General features: G+C 35.7%; 1 protein-coding gene and 1 long non-coding RNA gene across 11 annotated transcripts in view; one reads left to right on the top strand and one right to left on the bottom strand.

The window, feature by feature from the left end:
- The window catches only part of NBEA (neurobeachin), an 829,579-nt gene that overhangs the window by 218,413 nt on the left and 594,072 nt on the right, over positions 1-17,094 (bottom strand). For all 9 annotated transcript variants that reach the window (XM_056794740.1, XM_056794741.1, XM_056794743.1 and 6 more), the window contains one exon: positions 1,621-1,757. In XM_056794740.1, the coding sequence (XP_056650718.1) occupies positions 1,621-1,757 (137 nt within the window). The remainder of the gene's footprint in view (positions 1-1,620; positions 1,758-17,094) is intronic.
- Positions 2,252-17,094, top strand: part of LOC103102398 (uncharacterized) — a 34,185-nt gene continuing 19,342 nt past the window's right edge. Inside the window, exons 1-3 of one of the 2 annotated variants that reach the window (XR_008911389.1) lie at positions 2,252-2,828; positions 8,975-9,101; positions 10,445-10,566. This is a non-coding gene — a long non-coding RNA (uncharacterized LOC103102398). Of the gene's footprint in view, positions 2,829-8,974; positions 9,102-10,444; positions 13,352-17,094 lie in introns of those variants that run through there. The other variant, XR_468184.3, reaches the window with a different exon arrangement.

Raw genomic sequence — 17,094 nt, 5'->3', positions numbered from 1 at the left:
AATGGTGAAAGAAAACAACTACAACTTTCACTACTCAAGATTATCAATTTACTGTCGGTTTCTGAAGTAGCATTTAATTATTGGGACAACAGTTTAACTTTTTTTTTTTTTACAGTGGTCAAAACCTAGAAAAGGTTTACTGATCCAAGTTGGGGTTTCATTGGGAACATTAAGGAAAAGTCAGATCACTAGAGCAAAGGCTACTGAATATGGCTAATTCTCATGAAATTTGCTTTAACATTTGAATAGATGCAATTTAGCCAGTAATATTAAGACCTGATCTACAATAATATTTTGCTTGATAATAATGCCAGCAAGAACCCCCAAATCAGCAAGCAATTTAGCTAGCCTATGCCTAGAGACCATGATAAAATGCACTATAAATGATTAAAATTACTTAATATTAAAAACAGTGCACTTAAAATTATATGTGAACTGTTTTGAAAGAGGGAGAGAAGAGTTTGAAGAACAGACTGCTTAACTTAAATATTTATAGTCAACAAGTGCTAAAGTGAGCAAATCAAACACAGACTTGAATGAAAAGATTTGCTTTATGATTTTTGTACCACAAAGACCAATTCTGTGATATTTATTTTAATTCTCTGGGCAGAATTGGACATTAGACATGACTGGGTGAAGACCTAGTCCCAACTCTATTGGGAATTCATCTTTGAAAATGCTGGAATAATTATTTCTGAGAAACACTTTAATGAAAGATTTCTGCAAAAAGATTCCTTTCCCACTCTCCCTTTACACTCTCATTCTGAAATACAGAAAATTTTGTTTACAAGTGTACTGTACTATAAAGGAGTGGAGGGTGGGGAAGTACTGTGGTACAAGCAAATCCTAATACCAGATCGTCCTCTATAACACTCAAAGAAATACTAAATAAACAAAATACAAGAATTTATGTATTTTAAATGCCACCAAGTATTTTGTAATTTCGTACACTAATATATACCTTTCAAAAATTGAAATCAAACCATGCAAAAGTCAAGATTTTTTAGGGAATCAGTTTTTTGAAGCTTTTGGGACAGTCTAAATCTACTAATAATTCTTATTTTATGGAATAAACAGTGATGGTAAAAATAGAGGCAGAATTGTCTTTAAGAGCTACCCCCTTTTCTACAAAAGCTTTTAGTAAAGGATCCACATTGTTTCTATTTACACTGGGGGGTTGGAGGGGGGAGGTGCGGCGGAATTAAAGGCATTACAATAAAACCTACTCTTAGAGAAAAGCCCATCATGTCTTTTGAGGCTGTATGAGATCGCTGTTACCCCTAGGGATTTCAGGGCAATTGGCTTAACTACCAAATCTGCCCAAGTTCATACAAAGGCATTCATTGAAAGACTGTAAAAATGTTCCTGCTGTGGTAATAGAGGATTTAAAATTATGAATATATTTGACTTTCATCATCTCAACAAGAGTTAAAGAATCAGAGTTGCAGATATATTGCGCCCATTTCCTTTGCATCTAGAAAGGCAGAACACCCTTCTCACTGATTATTTTTAAAAAAACGAACTCCACCAACAACACTTCCTCCCATACATATAAATATTAAAATTATGCCACAAATTCACCAGTGGTGTCAGTAGGTCCATGGGACTACATGTACTCACTTTGGGGTCGACCTTCTTGAAGGCAGGATCATCTTCTTCCACCTCAAAGTAAATTTCCGTAGTGGTAATGGAGAGTGTCCCTTTGGCCACCACCACAGGGGCTATGAGCTGAGCCGGCGTGCTGAGGACCACGGGGCCTGTAAGACAAGCACAGGGCGTCAGGAGCTGCAGGGCCACCGCAGCCTTCGCTGTCTCTACCCCAAGGATGGGCACTACTATACTAACCAGAGGTTTGGTTAATAGCTATTTGTAAGAATGTAGCTTTATCTCATTTTCCAAATACAAATTTCGAGGACCCCTGCTGAGAAAACGTAGGTTTTTACACTTTACTCTAGCATCGGTTTCAGAATAAATTATAATTTTGTAAAAAAAAAGCTGCCCCATCCGCGGTGCAAATCTCCTCTCAGAAAGAGTAAACGGCAGGCTAAGGTGCCAGTATTAACCACCTTGGAGGCGCAAGGGGACATGGCGCTCAGATTTCCAATGAAAAGTGCACTTTCCTCTGGACTCCATTACCCTAAAGACACGGGATTATGCAGTACACCATGCTAGGGTTGAGAAAGCGGAGCTTCTCAAGGGACACTGGGGCTGGGGAGTCGGGGACAAGGGGCTCAAAAGGAAAGCCACTGTATTTGGGTCTTGCATCCTTTAAACAATTGTACAGAACCTCAAAATAGCATGCACTTATTATCAAGCCACTTCTCATTTACAATTGGTGAAAAAAAAAAGCAATAATAGCGATCAACCTTCCTGGGGAGTCTGTTAAGGCAGAAAATGGAGAAGAAACTTTAAGACGAATCTTCTCAGAAAACCATCAGTGGCTACTTGTGAAGTTTGAACTTTTCAAGGGCTGGAGCTGGTCTTATGGGCCAAGGAGAGTGTGCCCGGGCAACAAGCTGAGGTTTGGCATGGGATTCATGGGACTAGAGCTAAGTTCAAGAAGTAGAAAATTCATGTATGGGTGGAAAAGGAATAGTAATGTAACGGAGTGAGAGAAGTGATCTTTGGGAATACCGGAGGTTAAACACTGGACGGGTGCAGAACCACACACAACACACACACAGAAACGGGGAATTAAGAGAATCCTCTTTCAGACGTCAGGTAGTTCTCCTGCTCACGTTCTAAGAACTCGGCCTGCTCCCTTCCGACCGAAGCGTCAACTTCGGCAGGGGAAGTGACTGGCAGTACGGATAGTTAAGCAATGCCAGGTACTGGTCGCCTCAGCCCTTCCCAGCCCCTAGCTCTCCCCGAGCAGGCGGGGGAGGGGAGGACGCCGCACCCAGGAGGAGGGCTAGGCAGACGTGAAGGGGAGGGAAGGGGGCGCGAGTCGGGCCTCGGGCCGTCCTCCCAGGCCGCGGGCACCGGCAGTTTCTTGGGTGGAGGGAGCCTGCTCATGCATTGCCTGCCTTAATTCATTCCCCACCTTTTCACAATAAGCACATAGACCAAATTAGCCCCGTATCATGGTATCTAACTGTCACGTTGTTTATGTTTTACTTTGGTTTAACACCCAATTTGCGATTCTACTGCACAGCATAGTGTCAATTCCTCGGCCGAATTAAAAGAAAGGACGAGAGTAATTTATTTCGTGTATAAAGGAGTATTTGAAACAGTTTCAGTGACAGCTTTCAGCCTCTGATTGTGACAGTTTGGATGCTATTGACGCAAACTCTATTTTCTTTCATTTTATTGTTTTCTATCCCTTAATAAGCCAGCATAGCCTCTTGACCCCAGTCAGCTGATGTGAATCACATGCGCCCGTTTGTCGGGCTCATTTTCCCTTTTACCCTCCATCTTCTTTCCGTTATTTCCACTGTGGGAGTCAGGCACAGTCGAGATCTACCTTGGCCCAGCAACGCTTTTCTTTAAAGGGCAAGGCGATCGATCCGTAGCGCCACTTTAAAGGCTCATCAATCTTAATCTAGGTTGCTCAAGTAATTATGCCTGATTCTCTTGTACGATTACAAGTGGATTTGGGTTTCTATTCCCCAGGCCCCTCTTCTTTGTGTTTATTGAAGGATTCATATAGACAGCAGTTCCCTGATTTGCTGATCCATTTGCCCCTTTAAACAGACCATCCAAAACCCTCCTTTAACTCTTCAGCACCCAGGTTACTTCACCAGGGCCACAGTATGCACTCGACAAATGGAATGTATGCAAAGAATGAAATAAGGACTAGGATTTGAGGAAAGTTGGGGGGGGGGTACGGAATGCTATGTAATTTTTAAAGATTAACAATGAGTCCCACTAAACCTTTCTGTTCCTTGCTAATTTTCAGAAGACTGTATAACTGGCTGACGATTTCTGGTTTGAGAAATGTCACTTGGTCATAAAGGGAAGTTTAAAAAAAAAGAAAAAAGTTCCTTCTAGGAAGAATAATTGTATCCTCTAACTAAATTCAAAGAACAAATGTTAACTCTAGATTGAGAAAAATCAGTAAACTTGTTATTTAAAAAATAAAGCCAACATTAAAACAATTAAAATGGTGAAATGACAAAAAAGAAAAGGAAAACCTACAAAAATCATATTAAATCATACTTTTTGATTTTCTGATTACCACAGTCACCAAAGTTTAGTATTCAATTTTTCTAATTCCTAATAAGAATACATTTTCTTGCTGGGTACTTGGCATGACAGAGATAAGAAAGAGGTTTCTTTAGACAGAAATTCCTATTTAGTTCCTGGGGGTTAAGCCATTTTCTGATGGAAGTGGTGTCTTTGAAAGTTCTCTGAGTGAGTCCCTCTTTAAGAAAACTAGAAAATAAAACATTCAGCTTCAATAGTGTGTCATTTTTACACTTGTCCTTTGGAAATCTCCAATTACAACTTCTAGTACCATAGCATGTTTAAAGAGCATTGAATCTTTTTGTTACAACCTTCAGGAAGCAAAGCAACAAGACTGAGGGAATATGGAGTTAATCCACTACTGCTATATAGAGAAGATTATGTTTTAATCCCCTTTATGGGAGTCTCTGGGTTTTAAGGATCTGATATTAAACTGTTTACATAAGGCATAATAATAATAACAGCAATAACTTCAGCACTTCCATTGGGCATCCAGCTGTCTCTATAACAAATACAACTGGGACAATTGTATCATTTTAATTGAGTATCTGGAAATTCTGGAACCCCGTCCAAACATATATGCTAAATTAAAAAAAAAAAAGCATCATTTCCATACACCAGGCAGAAGATATTCTGGCTGACTATTCCAGAAAGATAAGGTGAATGGTTACAAATGTAACTCTTTACTGTGGTTTGGGGATTGAACCTAAATATATTCATTGCTATAAGTACTGCTGTAATAAAAAGGGCAAATGGTGGTTACTCAGTTTTCCCTTCCATAAAAAAGTATGTAGGTATAGTAATAGATAATACTAAACCTTTTCCCATTGAACTCTGGGCCAAAGATTATAATATTCCACCGGGGATGTTAATAAAAAGACTTTGTTTTCTCCCCTGGAATTCGAAAGACAATAGTATATAAAGCACTGCCCCACACTATTTATTTAAATTAATTAACTAATTAAAAATCCCTTACCTTCTGTTTCACGGCTTGGCAACCAAGGTTAAGTGACTTGCCTAGGTTCACACAGCTAGAAAATGTCAGGCCACATTTTAACCCAGGACCTCCTGTCTCTAGGCCTGGATGTCTATCCACTGAGTCATCAGCTGTACCCCCATATTTTATGACAGGTGAACAAAAGGTATTATACTGGATGCTATAGTGACTACTAGTTAACAAATATTTTGAACACAGATCACCAATGAAAAATTTAAAGAATGGCAAAAAAAAAGAACAGCAATTCCATTCTTCAAAGTTCTGGAATCCTTTGAGATGCTGATTTTAATTTTGGATGTAGTTTGGTAAATACATGTGTTTTGCATTTGTTAAGGGAAGAGTTAGTCAAATATATTGAAAAGGATGGCAGCTAGGTGGCTCAGTGGATTGAGTGCCAAGCCCAGAGACAGGAAGTCCTAAGTTCAAACTTGAACTTAGACATTTCCTAGCTGTGTGACCCTGGGTAAGTCACTTAATCCCTATTGGCTAGCCTTCACCACTCTTCTGCCTTGGAACCAATGCACAGTATTGATTCCAAGATGGAAGGTAAGGGTTTAAATATATAAATAAATATATAGATATAGATAGAATGTTTTTTTTTTAAAGTTGTGTTTGGAAGGACACCTTTAAAATTGGGAGACTAAATTTAGTATTGTTTTCCTACTTAATAGTTTAATATTTACAAGTTCACAATAAAATCAATAAGAACAATGTGAAATGGAAGTTTTAAGGACTATTACTAAAGCAAAAGGATGAAATTAAAAGTGAATTAGCAAACATTGTCCTCTGCTCAATTTTTATCTCTGTTAGTTAATTTCAGAAAATATAAGCACTAAGAAAGTTTTTAAAATAAAGAAATAAATTCTTGCTGATCTGAAAAATATTTGGTAAATAAGAAAGTATATTTGGGGGGGGGTCTATTTATTTCATTTATATTCTAGGCTTCCCAAAATGATTTTGTCTAAGAATCCATTGCCCCGAGAAATATTCTGTTCATGTACCTAGGTGATTTCTTGGGCAGAACCTCTCTCTGAGTTTTGGACTATTTGACACCTCAAATTTACAATTTTAAATTTATGATTGTATAATCTAATACTCCTCTATTTTTATTAGGCAGTATTAACTGGAGTATTATCTAGTCAGCTGATACTGAAAACAGTAGTTAGAAGTAGATTCTATCATCTTATCTTCCAAAGCAAGTCAAGAGATTAAAAAGGTACCTTATCTTTTCAGGATTCAGTGCACCTCCCAAAGCACCCAACTTAACTAGAAGTAATAACAAGTAGAGGACAACACAATACTCCTCTTTCTTTTGAGCAATTATTATAACTTGATGTTCATTCTATCACACCAAAAATTAAAATAATGTTACCTATTTAAGATAAAAATTATATTCCTTATTGGTCATTTACCTTAATACTTATCTTGAAAAACAGAAGCCATAACTAGAATCCAATATTACTTAAGCATTTGTTAAGCACCTACCTAATATTTTCAGAAGCACTGTGCTAAGTAAGCTGGAGAGATATAAAACCAAAGCTATATACAGGATATGCAAAATATGTGACAAATGAATACAAGGTAATTTTGAGAAGGGCACTAGAAGCTGAAAGGTTCAGAAAAGGCTCATAATAGAAAATGACACTTGGGCTTATTCTTGAGCAGGATTTCCAAGAGTTATTGGTGAGGAAAGAGTTCATTCTAGGCATTCTGAATAGCCAATGAAAGAGAAGAGGGAGATGGAGCAAAATATCATATGCTTATATAGTCACAGAAGAGAGTAAACTGTATGAAGACTAAAAAAGTGGAATGCTTTAGGATGTGAAGAGTTTTAAATGGCAGAAAGAGGAATTTTGGGGGGGGGGCATCTCATGAACCTTTTTTTTTTTGACAGTCTAGTGAAATCTATGGATTTTTTAGAACCAAAATTTTAAATTTGTAAAATTAAATGCATAGAATTACAAGGGAAACCAGTTTCACTGAAATCGTCATCAAATTATTATTATTTTTTTGGACCCAGGTTAAGAATCTTTTCCCTAGAGGTAACAGGAAGGCACTGTTTATTGTGGGAATAGATAAGGGATGTGACATGGTCCAGCAAAAGATTTAGGAAAATCACTTTGGCCCATGGATTGGAGTGGGGAAAATTTTGAAGCAGAGATAACAAGTAGTAGAGAGGGAAAAAAAAGCTATTGTATAATAGTTTATAGAAGTACTTAGGGAGGAGACATTTATGTGCAATTCTGTGGAAAAAGAAAAGATAAAATTTGGAATCTGATAGGATATAAGGGGTAAGTGAAAGTGAGTATACAGGAATTTTAAACCTGGATGATTAGAAGGTGATGATACCCTCAAGCAATAAAAACAACAACTCTCTTACAACTTTAAGAGAGCATTTAATAAAACAAATGTTAGGTGTATTATTTTCTCAAGTTAAGCTACCAAAGAGCATTATCAAATGAGATAGTATTTTTAAAGCGCTTAGCAAAGTGCGTGGCATATAGTAAGTGCTTAATAAGTGCTTCCCTTCCTCCACTGGTTAATTATTATATATAAATATGCTAAATATATTAATAATACACCATACATGTTATGCTATTTCTATAGTGTTTTAAAAGAACACTTAACATAGTTGATTTTGGAAGACTGTCATAAAATTGCCCTGAGAATGAGGCTTATTCCAGAATGACTTAGAGATGTTCCTATGGACCAGATGATAAGGGACAAGTGGAACTTGATGAAATGTGCTGATTGAAATAAGCCTAAGAGTCACCAGGTTCCTAGGACACTAGATGTTATTTAATATTGAAGATCATTATTGTATTACTTATTTTTGTTTGTTTGTTTGTTCCAAGGTACTTATGCTAACTGAATTTTCTTGTTTAGTTTGGTGATATGTAAATTTCCTTTCATTTCCACACTCATTTAATTGCTATCCCCAGGGTTCTGGTCAGGTTGAGTGAATGAATCAGAATTTAACCTCAAGCTGGGTAAACTCCACACTCTCACTTCATTCTACTTAGTAGGGTAAGGGGGAAATGTCTTTCACCCTTTGAAATGTTATTTGGCTATCCTCCTAATATGGCTGAACCTTTCACCTCAGTCTATACCTCTCTCTGGGATAGCAGAGGTCGAGGGGACAGTGAAGTATCATTCACTTCTTATATATTTTCTCTCAGCTTATGTCTGGGTCGGTAGATTCCCAATTTCAGTGTCTCTGCCTAGATAAAAATTTCCCACCAAGTGCTGAACCCTAGGGCAAAAGAGGATAACTGTAAAGTGATTCTATTTTGTGACTATATATAAGTTTCACTTTTCAATACTAAAATATCCTTCAAATGTCTTCTATAAAACAACCATTCTTGAGATAACAGCATCTAATCCAATCCCTGATCTAAACACAGCTTGACTGGTGAATTCCAGTCAATTCCCCTCTTGTACTATGTAAAAATCATATAAAAGTCAAAGAGCCATACACATCTGGCCCTTTGGATGATCAGGAGCCTTAGAACTGATCTGGTTTTGCAATGCATGCCTTGCCAAATAACTGCTTATCTGAATGTTAAAAACATACAAACAAGTTGATTACATCCTTTAAATTTATTTCTGGAAATAGTTTAAGTTTATATTTATAATAAAAGTGTTAAAATTGGACTTGATGGAAGATTAAAAAAAACTCCCAACCAAACCCAAGTTTGAAAAACAATTATAATTTTAATGTAATGGTTCAGTTTGACAATTTATGTGTTCTTTAACTGGATAAAACAAACTTATCTCCTATTTATTTTCTAGTGATAGGACATGAAAAAGTGCAAGTTTATGTATATGTGTGTGTATATACATATTCTTTTTTCAAAAAAGAAGATGAAGCTGTAAAAGAGGATAGACAGTAGTGTTACTTTCTAGTTTCCTTGACTAGGTAAGTAATATCCTGATCATAAGTTTAATATTTGAGATACATGTTAAAGCCAATTTTTTTTTTTGCAAGGAGACAAAAATAGTTTAATCAGTTGGTGGTTATTAAAATACCTAAACATTTTTACTGACAACCAGATTTGGCAATATCGGGAAAGTAGACTTAGACTTTTCTTTTTTCTTTTTTCAACCCAAACCTTCAGTCTTGGAGTCAATACTGTGTATTGGCTCCAAGGCAAAAGAGTGGTAAGGGCTAGGCAATGGGGGTTAAGTGACTTGCTCAGGGTCACATGGCTGGGAAGTGTCTAAGGCCACATTTGAACCCAGGACCTCCCATCTCTAGGCCTGGCTCTCAATCCACTGAGCCACCCAGCTGCCCCCTTAGACTTTTCTTTTTACATAGGCACCAGCTTGACTGCTAGGTAGCTAGGAATTGATTGGCAGTCTATGAGGGCAGTTCTTTGTATAGTGACTGTACAATGCTTGCCTTTTATGCTACAGTGCTTAGCTGAAGTACTTCTAGGATCTTTCCTTGGCTTGATATGTAACTCGGAGGGCACAGAAGTGAAAACAATCAAATGTTTCCAGTGTATAGTTCATTTTCCCCTAAAAATGTATTTGTTGCTACTGAACAGTTCAAATGCCAAATTATAATAATAATGATTGAAATCTTACAAAAATGTTTTGAGTTACTTTCTCCAGATATAGCCAGTTATTTCAGATCACTAAGGGACTGTTGTGGCCAGTAGCAATGATTTAATGCAAACTAATTACTTTTTCTTCCCTCTAATATCTAAATTAACATAATCATAGAATGGATCTCAGAGGCCATCAAGTACTAATCTTGAACTTTAAGTTTGAGAAAATAGATTCAAGGGAATTTAAGACTTTTTCAGGATGATATAGGTACTAATTATTAATGATAGATTTTGATCCCTCTCTCTAGGTCCTCTAATGCCAGAACAATGTTTTAACTTACTTTATATGTTTTTTTTTTTTACAAAGCACTTTAAATGACTTATTTAATTACCTTGAAAAAGATGAAAAAGATAAGGCAAGAATTATTATCATATGAGAAAACTCAGAGCAGAGATAGTGACAGAGCCAGAAATGTAATACACAGTTGCCTCTACCAACTTAAAACCAAAAGGCTTAGAAAGAAGAGGTAAAAACTGTTATTTCTCAATGTTGTTAGCAGATGATGGAACAATATTACACAGTTCTAATTAAACTAACTTGATTAAGTAATTGTCCCTATCTAGAAAGATGATTTTAGTGGGTGGATTTTAGGCGCTGAAGTCAGCAGATACTACATATGAGTGTTTCATTGTTTTATTGATTGTCTAGACTTGAGAAAGGGATAGAGAAATAGTTGATGGAGATCATACTTAAAAGTGTTTCCTGTACTTTCTGCGAGCTAGTCCTTAAACATTTGCCAACACATTGCTGAAACTCTGTTGGAAACACAGGTAAGAGTCATATAAACAATTCTGTACTACCCTTAAATTTCTAGATCAATATTAAGTTTACTTCTATAGAAAGCATTTTAGAATAGGTCAGTTTCACAATGAAGAATTGTGCAAAGGAAGATAAAAAGCTCCAAATATAAGATGGTTTGTAAGACTAAGTATTTTTTTGAAACACTTGTGAGATCATAGATAGGTGAAATAGAAAGATTTGGTTTCCATTAAAAAAAACTAATAAAGTTGTATAATGGTATCATTGCCTATGGTAATGAGGTGAGCTATTCTTTTAACATAATTTAAAAGTATGTACTTAGTGTCAAAACAAAGGTGAATAGTTTAGAGTATTTTAAAGTCATGAATATTTCATATTTTGTAAAACTGGATTAAGTTTTTTTTTTTTTTAAACAGAATCTGATAGTTTTTCCAAGTTTGAATAGTTTTCCATTGTAAACTGAAGAGGAGGGGGGCAAAGAGTCATTTGAGATTCATGGCAAAACTTTTACTATTTTGTCTGGTCCTACATAAGGTTTAAAAAAACCTAAATCTGGAAATTTAAATATAGCATTTGTGAGAAGTAGGGATGAGTGAATATGGCTTTTCAACTTTAGAACTTTGTGGGTTCTAAGTTTTAAACTGAATTTGAATCCTTTGGGAATAGTATTTATGACTGGCAAAACAACTTCCTGATTCAAAGAGAAAAAAAGGGCTTATAAAAAGGCTCATAAGGCTTGTTGGACATCAAATAGCTTTTACAAAACAACATTTTGATGAGTTAAGTGTGAGTGAGTAAGGAACATATGGATTAAATTTCCCTTGAATACACATGGGTTTAAAAATTAAGGGAAAAGAAGTAGGCAAAAATGCATTGGGGGTTTTAGTGAACCCAAAATATTTAAAAGACACTCTACACTGATCCACAATCTTAGGCTCTTGCAATTCTTGTTAGAAATCAATAACATAAGAAAATATGGCCAAATTTCTGTGGTGCTAGAAAATACTAACAATTCTATAGGCTAATATAAAACTTTTATAGCATAAAAGTAGATATGTTTCAGTAGATATAATTTGACTGAAAATATAGTTGAATCTATATGCTAACTAGATGTTAATTAACATTTATTTTGGGTACTATTTAGATAGTAATCTATTTGTCTCTTTTATTATTTAATTCTTTTCTGAAAAACCCAGCCTTTACAATTATATTTTTACACACAAATTCATGTTCAACAATCTTAAACTATTTAGCCTCTTTCTCTTTGTCCATCATTTTGTCTGACTTCTGAGTTCAGTTTTACAAAAGAAAAGTGAAGTAGGGAAGTAATGATCTAATATTCAATCTATGAAAATGTTTGCTTTGATAATACATATACTTCATGTTAAAGCACTCTAGGTGCCTGAATTATCTGGATATCTGTCTTAATTCTCCATTATATTTGGGGAGGAGAGATCTAACTATTCACTGTAATTAATACTTGGTTATTCCAGTTACTAAAGGTAATATTATCATATATAAACCAATATGACATAGCCTTTGCAACATGAACCAGTAATATGGAAAAGATGACACTCAAATATTCCTTGAATGAATGAATGAATGTATTCTGAGATAAGATGATAGAAAGGGACTCTGATAGGAAGATTGTAGAAGTTTTGATACCCACTCATTCCCTTGATCTAATGGGTAACAAATGAAATTGCAGAAAATGAAAATAAGAAAAAAAACCCCATAAAGTTGAATTAATTTTCTAAGAATGGCAACTCTAGACATTCTGTTGAAAGGAAAGTAGCCATCATTTTGGATTACCTCACATTAAAATAATCTTGTTTCTTTTAATCTACATTTGCTACATTATCTGTTTTTCTCTTTTTGTCCTAACTTCAGGGAACACATTTGCTCTGAGTGCTAAACTCAAGCCCATGAAAACCTGTCTTTTTTGCCCCCTCAAATTTTAATCCAATTCCTTTAAAAATCTTTCTGTGTGAGCCATTTCCCAATTGATAAATGGGCAAAAAATATGAACAGACAATTTTCGGATGAAGAAATCAATGTCCTAAATAGGTATTTGAAAAAATGCTTCAAATCACTATTGATTAGAGAAAATCAAACCAAAACAATTATGAGATATAACTTTACACCTACCAGACTAGTTAAAATGACAAAGGCAAAATGTTAAAAGTTGGGGAGGATGTGGAAAAATGGGGACACTAATGCACTATTGTTGCAGTTGTGAAATGATCCAAACATTTTGGAGAGCAATTTGGAATTATGTACAGAGATTTATAAAATTTTGCATACCCTTAGACCCAGCAATACCATTGCAGGGTTTGTTTCCCAAAGAGATTAGGGAAAGAGAAAAAGAACCCATATGTTCAACTATATTTATAGCAGCTCTCTTTGTGGTGGCAAAGAATTGGCAACTGAGGGGATGCTCATCAATTGGGGAATGGCTAAACAAATTGTGGTATATGACTGTGGTGGAATACTATTGTACCATAAGAAACAATGAACAAACTGGTTTTTTTAAAAACCTGGAAAAAACTATATTATATAAGGAATGGTGAAATGAATAGAATCAGGAGAACATTATACACAGCCACAGAACTATTATTAAAGGAATAAACTGAGAATGTCACCTCCAGAAAGTGAACAGAAAGATAAAACACAAAAGATTTAATTTATATGAACATGTTGGTTTCCATGACGATATCCTATGTTATGTGAAGAGGATGGGGAAGAGATAGGACACCAGTGGACAGTATATATTATGGAGATATGAAGAAAAGTTTTATATATATACATATATATATATATATATATATATATATATATATATATATAAATGCTTTTGTTTGGATTTAAAAACACTTGGAATAATAAAAAAACAATTGTGTTTTTTTCAAGTCTTTTATAAAAACTTTTTTTTAAATGCTATGAACCCCTAAGTTATATAGCATCTTTAGTTTTGAAGCAGATAATGAATATAAACTCACGTTATTTTTCAGAGTAATTTTTAGACATGTCGTATATTATATAAGTAACACATTACTTACAGTAATTATAACTTATAGATTTTTCTTTCGCTACTTCTACTAGATAGGTTCACCAACACTGGCTAGGCAATGGGGGATAAGGGACATAGCTGGGAAGTGTCTGTGGTCAAATTTGAACCCAGGACCTCCTGCCACTGGGCCTGGGGCTCAATCCACTGAGCTACCCAGTTTTCCCCCAGGTTGAATTACTTAAAAAAATTCATTTTCATTTTCACCTCAAAATTCTCTTCTTCTCATATACTCCTTGATAAAATAGGAAAAATAAAATACAGAAACAGGTATAATTAAGCAAAATAAATTCCTGCATTAGCCATGTACAAAGAATAAAAACCTAAATCTGTACTCTTGGGCCAATCACCCTATCTGGAAATCGGTAGCATATTTTATCATAAGATGATGAGTGTATAAACACATACATATAAGCATATGTATATAAAATATATCTTAAATGTTATTACCAATAACAGTAGCATATTGTCCTTGAAAAAAAGAACTCCAGGAGACAAAAAGATTGAATAATTTGCTGTGGCACCTTAAGTAAATTATTAGAATAACCTAGAATGGATTAAGTTTCTTGAGTTTTAGATTGTTTCCTAGGCAAAGAAGAGAATTGAGCAATTATATAGATAATTCAATCAATATAAATAGCTAACCTGTATAATATAGATCAAAAGAACAATATCTTTGTAAATAATAGTTTTCTTTTCCTGAATTCACCAGATAATTATTATTATATCACAATTATTCAGTTTTCTTTTATGCAAATTCATTAATTAGTAAACTTTTTTCAGAGCCTGTTTTAGCAAGGTGCTCTGCTGGGCACCTTAGGGACAAAAATAGACATAAATCATGGTGCCTGCCATTAAAGTGTTTATAATCTAGTGTGGGAGGTAATATAGGTAATGAAATTAAAAATGATAATTGCTATAACATAGATATGATAAAGGTTGTATACAAGTTCAGGGGAGAAACAGGTCACTTTTTTTCAGGAATAATCAAGGTAAACTTCATGAGATAGGCTTTCAAGTATTTCAAGTAGGATTTTAAAAAGGAAGAGAAGAATAGAGAGGAACCAAGGTAGAAAGAATGGCATACAGCTATGATTAAGGAAAAAATTTTGAACTTTTCACAGAATTATAGAGTCTGAAAGTTGGATAAATCCTCAAAATTCTATCTAGTACAAACTTTGCATAAAAGTAATTCCCACTCTAATATATCAGATCAGGTCATCCAGCCTTAAAAACAATAATATGCCTTTATTAAATGCCTACTATTTGTAAGGCACTGTGCTAAGTGATGGGGATATAAATAAAGGGAAAAAACAAAAACAAAAAAACTCCCTCAAACAGTTCCCTGCTTTCAAGAGCTTCAGAGTCCAATGGAATACCAGTCAAACATGCAAACAACTACATAAAAACAGAACAAAACAAAACATACAGGATAAATTGGATGTAATTTCAGAGTGAAGGAAATAAAAGAGAACTAGGAAAGTCCTTTTAAAGGAGGTAGGACTTTAGCTGAGACCTGAAGGAATCCAGGAGGTGGAGATGCTTTGGGAAAGAATTCTAAGTATATGGGAGATGCAGCTGTCTCATTCAAGGAAGCAAGGAGCCTGGTACCCTTGTATTAAAGAATAAATGAGAGGGGAATATGATATAAATAGACCAGAAAGGTAGGAAGGGGTTATGTGATGGGCTTTAAAAAGCCAAACAAAGGTATATTTGATTCTGTAGTCAAAAGGAAATCAAAGGATGGGAAGAGAAAGAAGGCTGATATGGTCAGACATGAATTTTAGGAAGACCAATCTGAAGGTTGAAGAGAAGACAGACAGGAGTAAGGACAAACCTGAAGCTGAGAGACTAATGTAAAGAGTGAATATTATGGTTGAGACCGTAAACCTTAAAATTTCACAGACTTATGAATGTTAAAAATTTTACTCCACATAGAGGAATCCTCAAATTCCCTACTGAGAAACATTCCCCATTTTGATGTGAGAACTCGCCAGGATCAGAAATGGGAGGACCTGCTTTAGGGGAGAAAACTCATTGCTAAACAAAGAAAGTACTTGGATCCATGCTTATGGTGGGGCAAGGAGTTCTTTGAGCCAGGCCTGTTTTTAGAATTGATACAATGAGATGCTAGGTACCTAAAAGGGTCGGGCAAGTTTTCTTAATGAGATTAGTTGACTCAGCTGTGTTTTCACTGGTTCAGACATACTGAGGAGATTTGTCGACTTAGCAGGAATTCAGATGGGCAGTCCTTTGGAAAGCGTCTACAGTGATTGGTAGATTTAGGGACTTAGGGGAGGTGACATGGGAGAAAAACCCCTATATAAGAAAAAGCAGAATCTCTTGATAGATATATATCCTTTTGGAGAAATCCTTTTGTAGGATCTCTGATGAGGATCACTTGGGAAGAATCTCCTGAGAGAGGCTCTGGAGAAAGGCCCTTTGGAACAGTCTCTGGCTGGAAGGCTCTCTGGTGAAGTCAGCTGAGATGGAGCTGGCCTGGTGTCACTAGAATCCTTGTTTAGGCAGACCTTGTGGTGAGTGTTAAAAAACTGACTGATTTCTCTCTTAAGACTCAGGTCTAGGCCATATTGACTTGAGGCCCTTCATACTTATTCCTTTCTTACTCTCTCTCTCTTTCTTTGATTACTCATTGTATTGTTAATTAAAATCTCTATAAAACCCAGTTGACTTGGGTATTTGAATAATTGGGAATATTTCCCTGGCGACCACCTTATATTTGATTTAAAACCCAAGACACTGTAGTGAAACATATTTCTGTGGTCAAAATTTACTCACCCTCTCTTATATCTAACACAATTTATATCTTCCACCATTTTAACTCACTACAGTTTATGGGTTTCACTGTTTTAATTCTCAGAAGACTGAAAAAAATCTAAATTTAAATGGTTGCCAAGGGAAATCCCAAATAATAAAATACCCAAGTCAGCTGCCAAAATTTTATGGTGATTTAATTACAACAGGAGGAAGAAAATATTAGTGGGAGAGAGAGAGAGGGAGAGAAGGAAAGAGGGAGAGAAGGAAAGGAGTTTAACTCAGAACCACTCTGGCTCAGGCTGAGCCAAAGCGGGCGTTAAGGCCTTGGAAAGCCAAGGCAGAGAAAGGGTTCAGTCCTTATCACTCACGTGACTAGTCTGAAGGAAAGCTGTCTGTGGGGCTCCTCCAAGCTCAATCTCCAGGATCGAACTGAACTCTAGCCCTCTCCACAGGAAGTCACGAGAACTCCAGAGGCTGTTCTCTACCTCACTTCCTGAATCTCACATGTGCCAATGGTGGCTCAAGCTTGACTTAGGACTGCCCAGAGGTCTGTCCTTTTTTTGCACATGTCTGTTGAAAGCCATCTCCTCAGATAATTAAATCTTGAGTTTAATGCAGACTTTCCTAATCTTGTTAAACTAAGAAGGGAGGAGAAATATAGTTTCCAAGACTTTATTTTGTTATTCCAAGTATC

The sequence above is a fragment of the Monodelphis domestica genome, chromosome 4, assembly GCF_027887165.1.
Source record: "Monodelphis domestica isolate mMonDom1 chromosome 4, mMonDom1.pri, whole genome shotgun sequence".
Lineage (NCBI taxonomy): Eukaryota > Metazoa > Chordata > Mammalia > Didelphimorphia > Didelphidae > Monodelphis > Monodelphis domestica.
The sequence above is the reverse complement of the archived record's forward strand: the minus strand, read 5'-3'. Positions and strand labels throughout refer to the sequence as shown.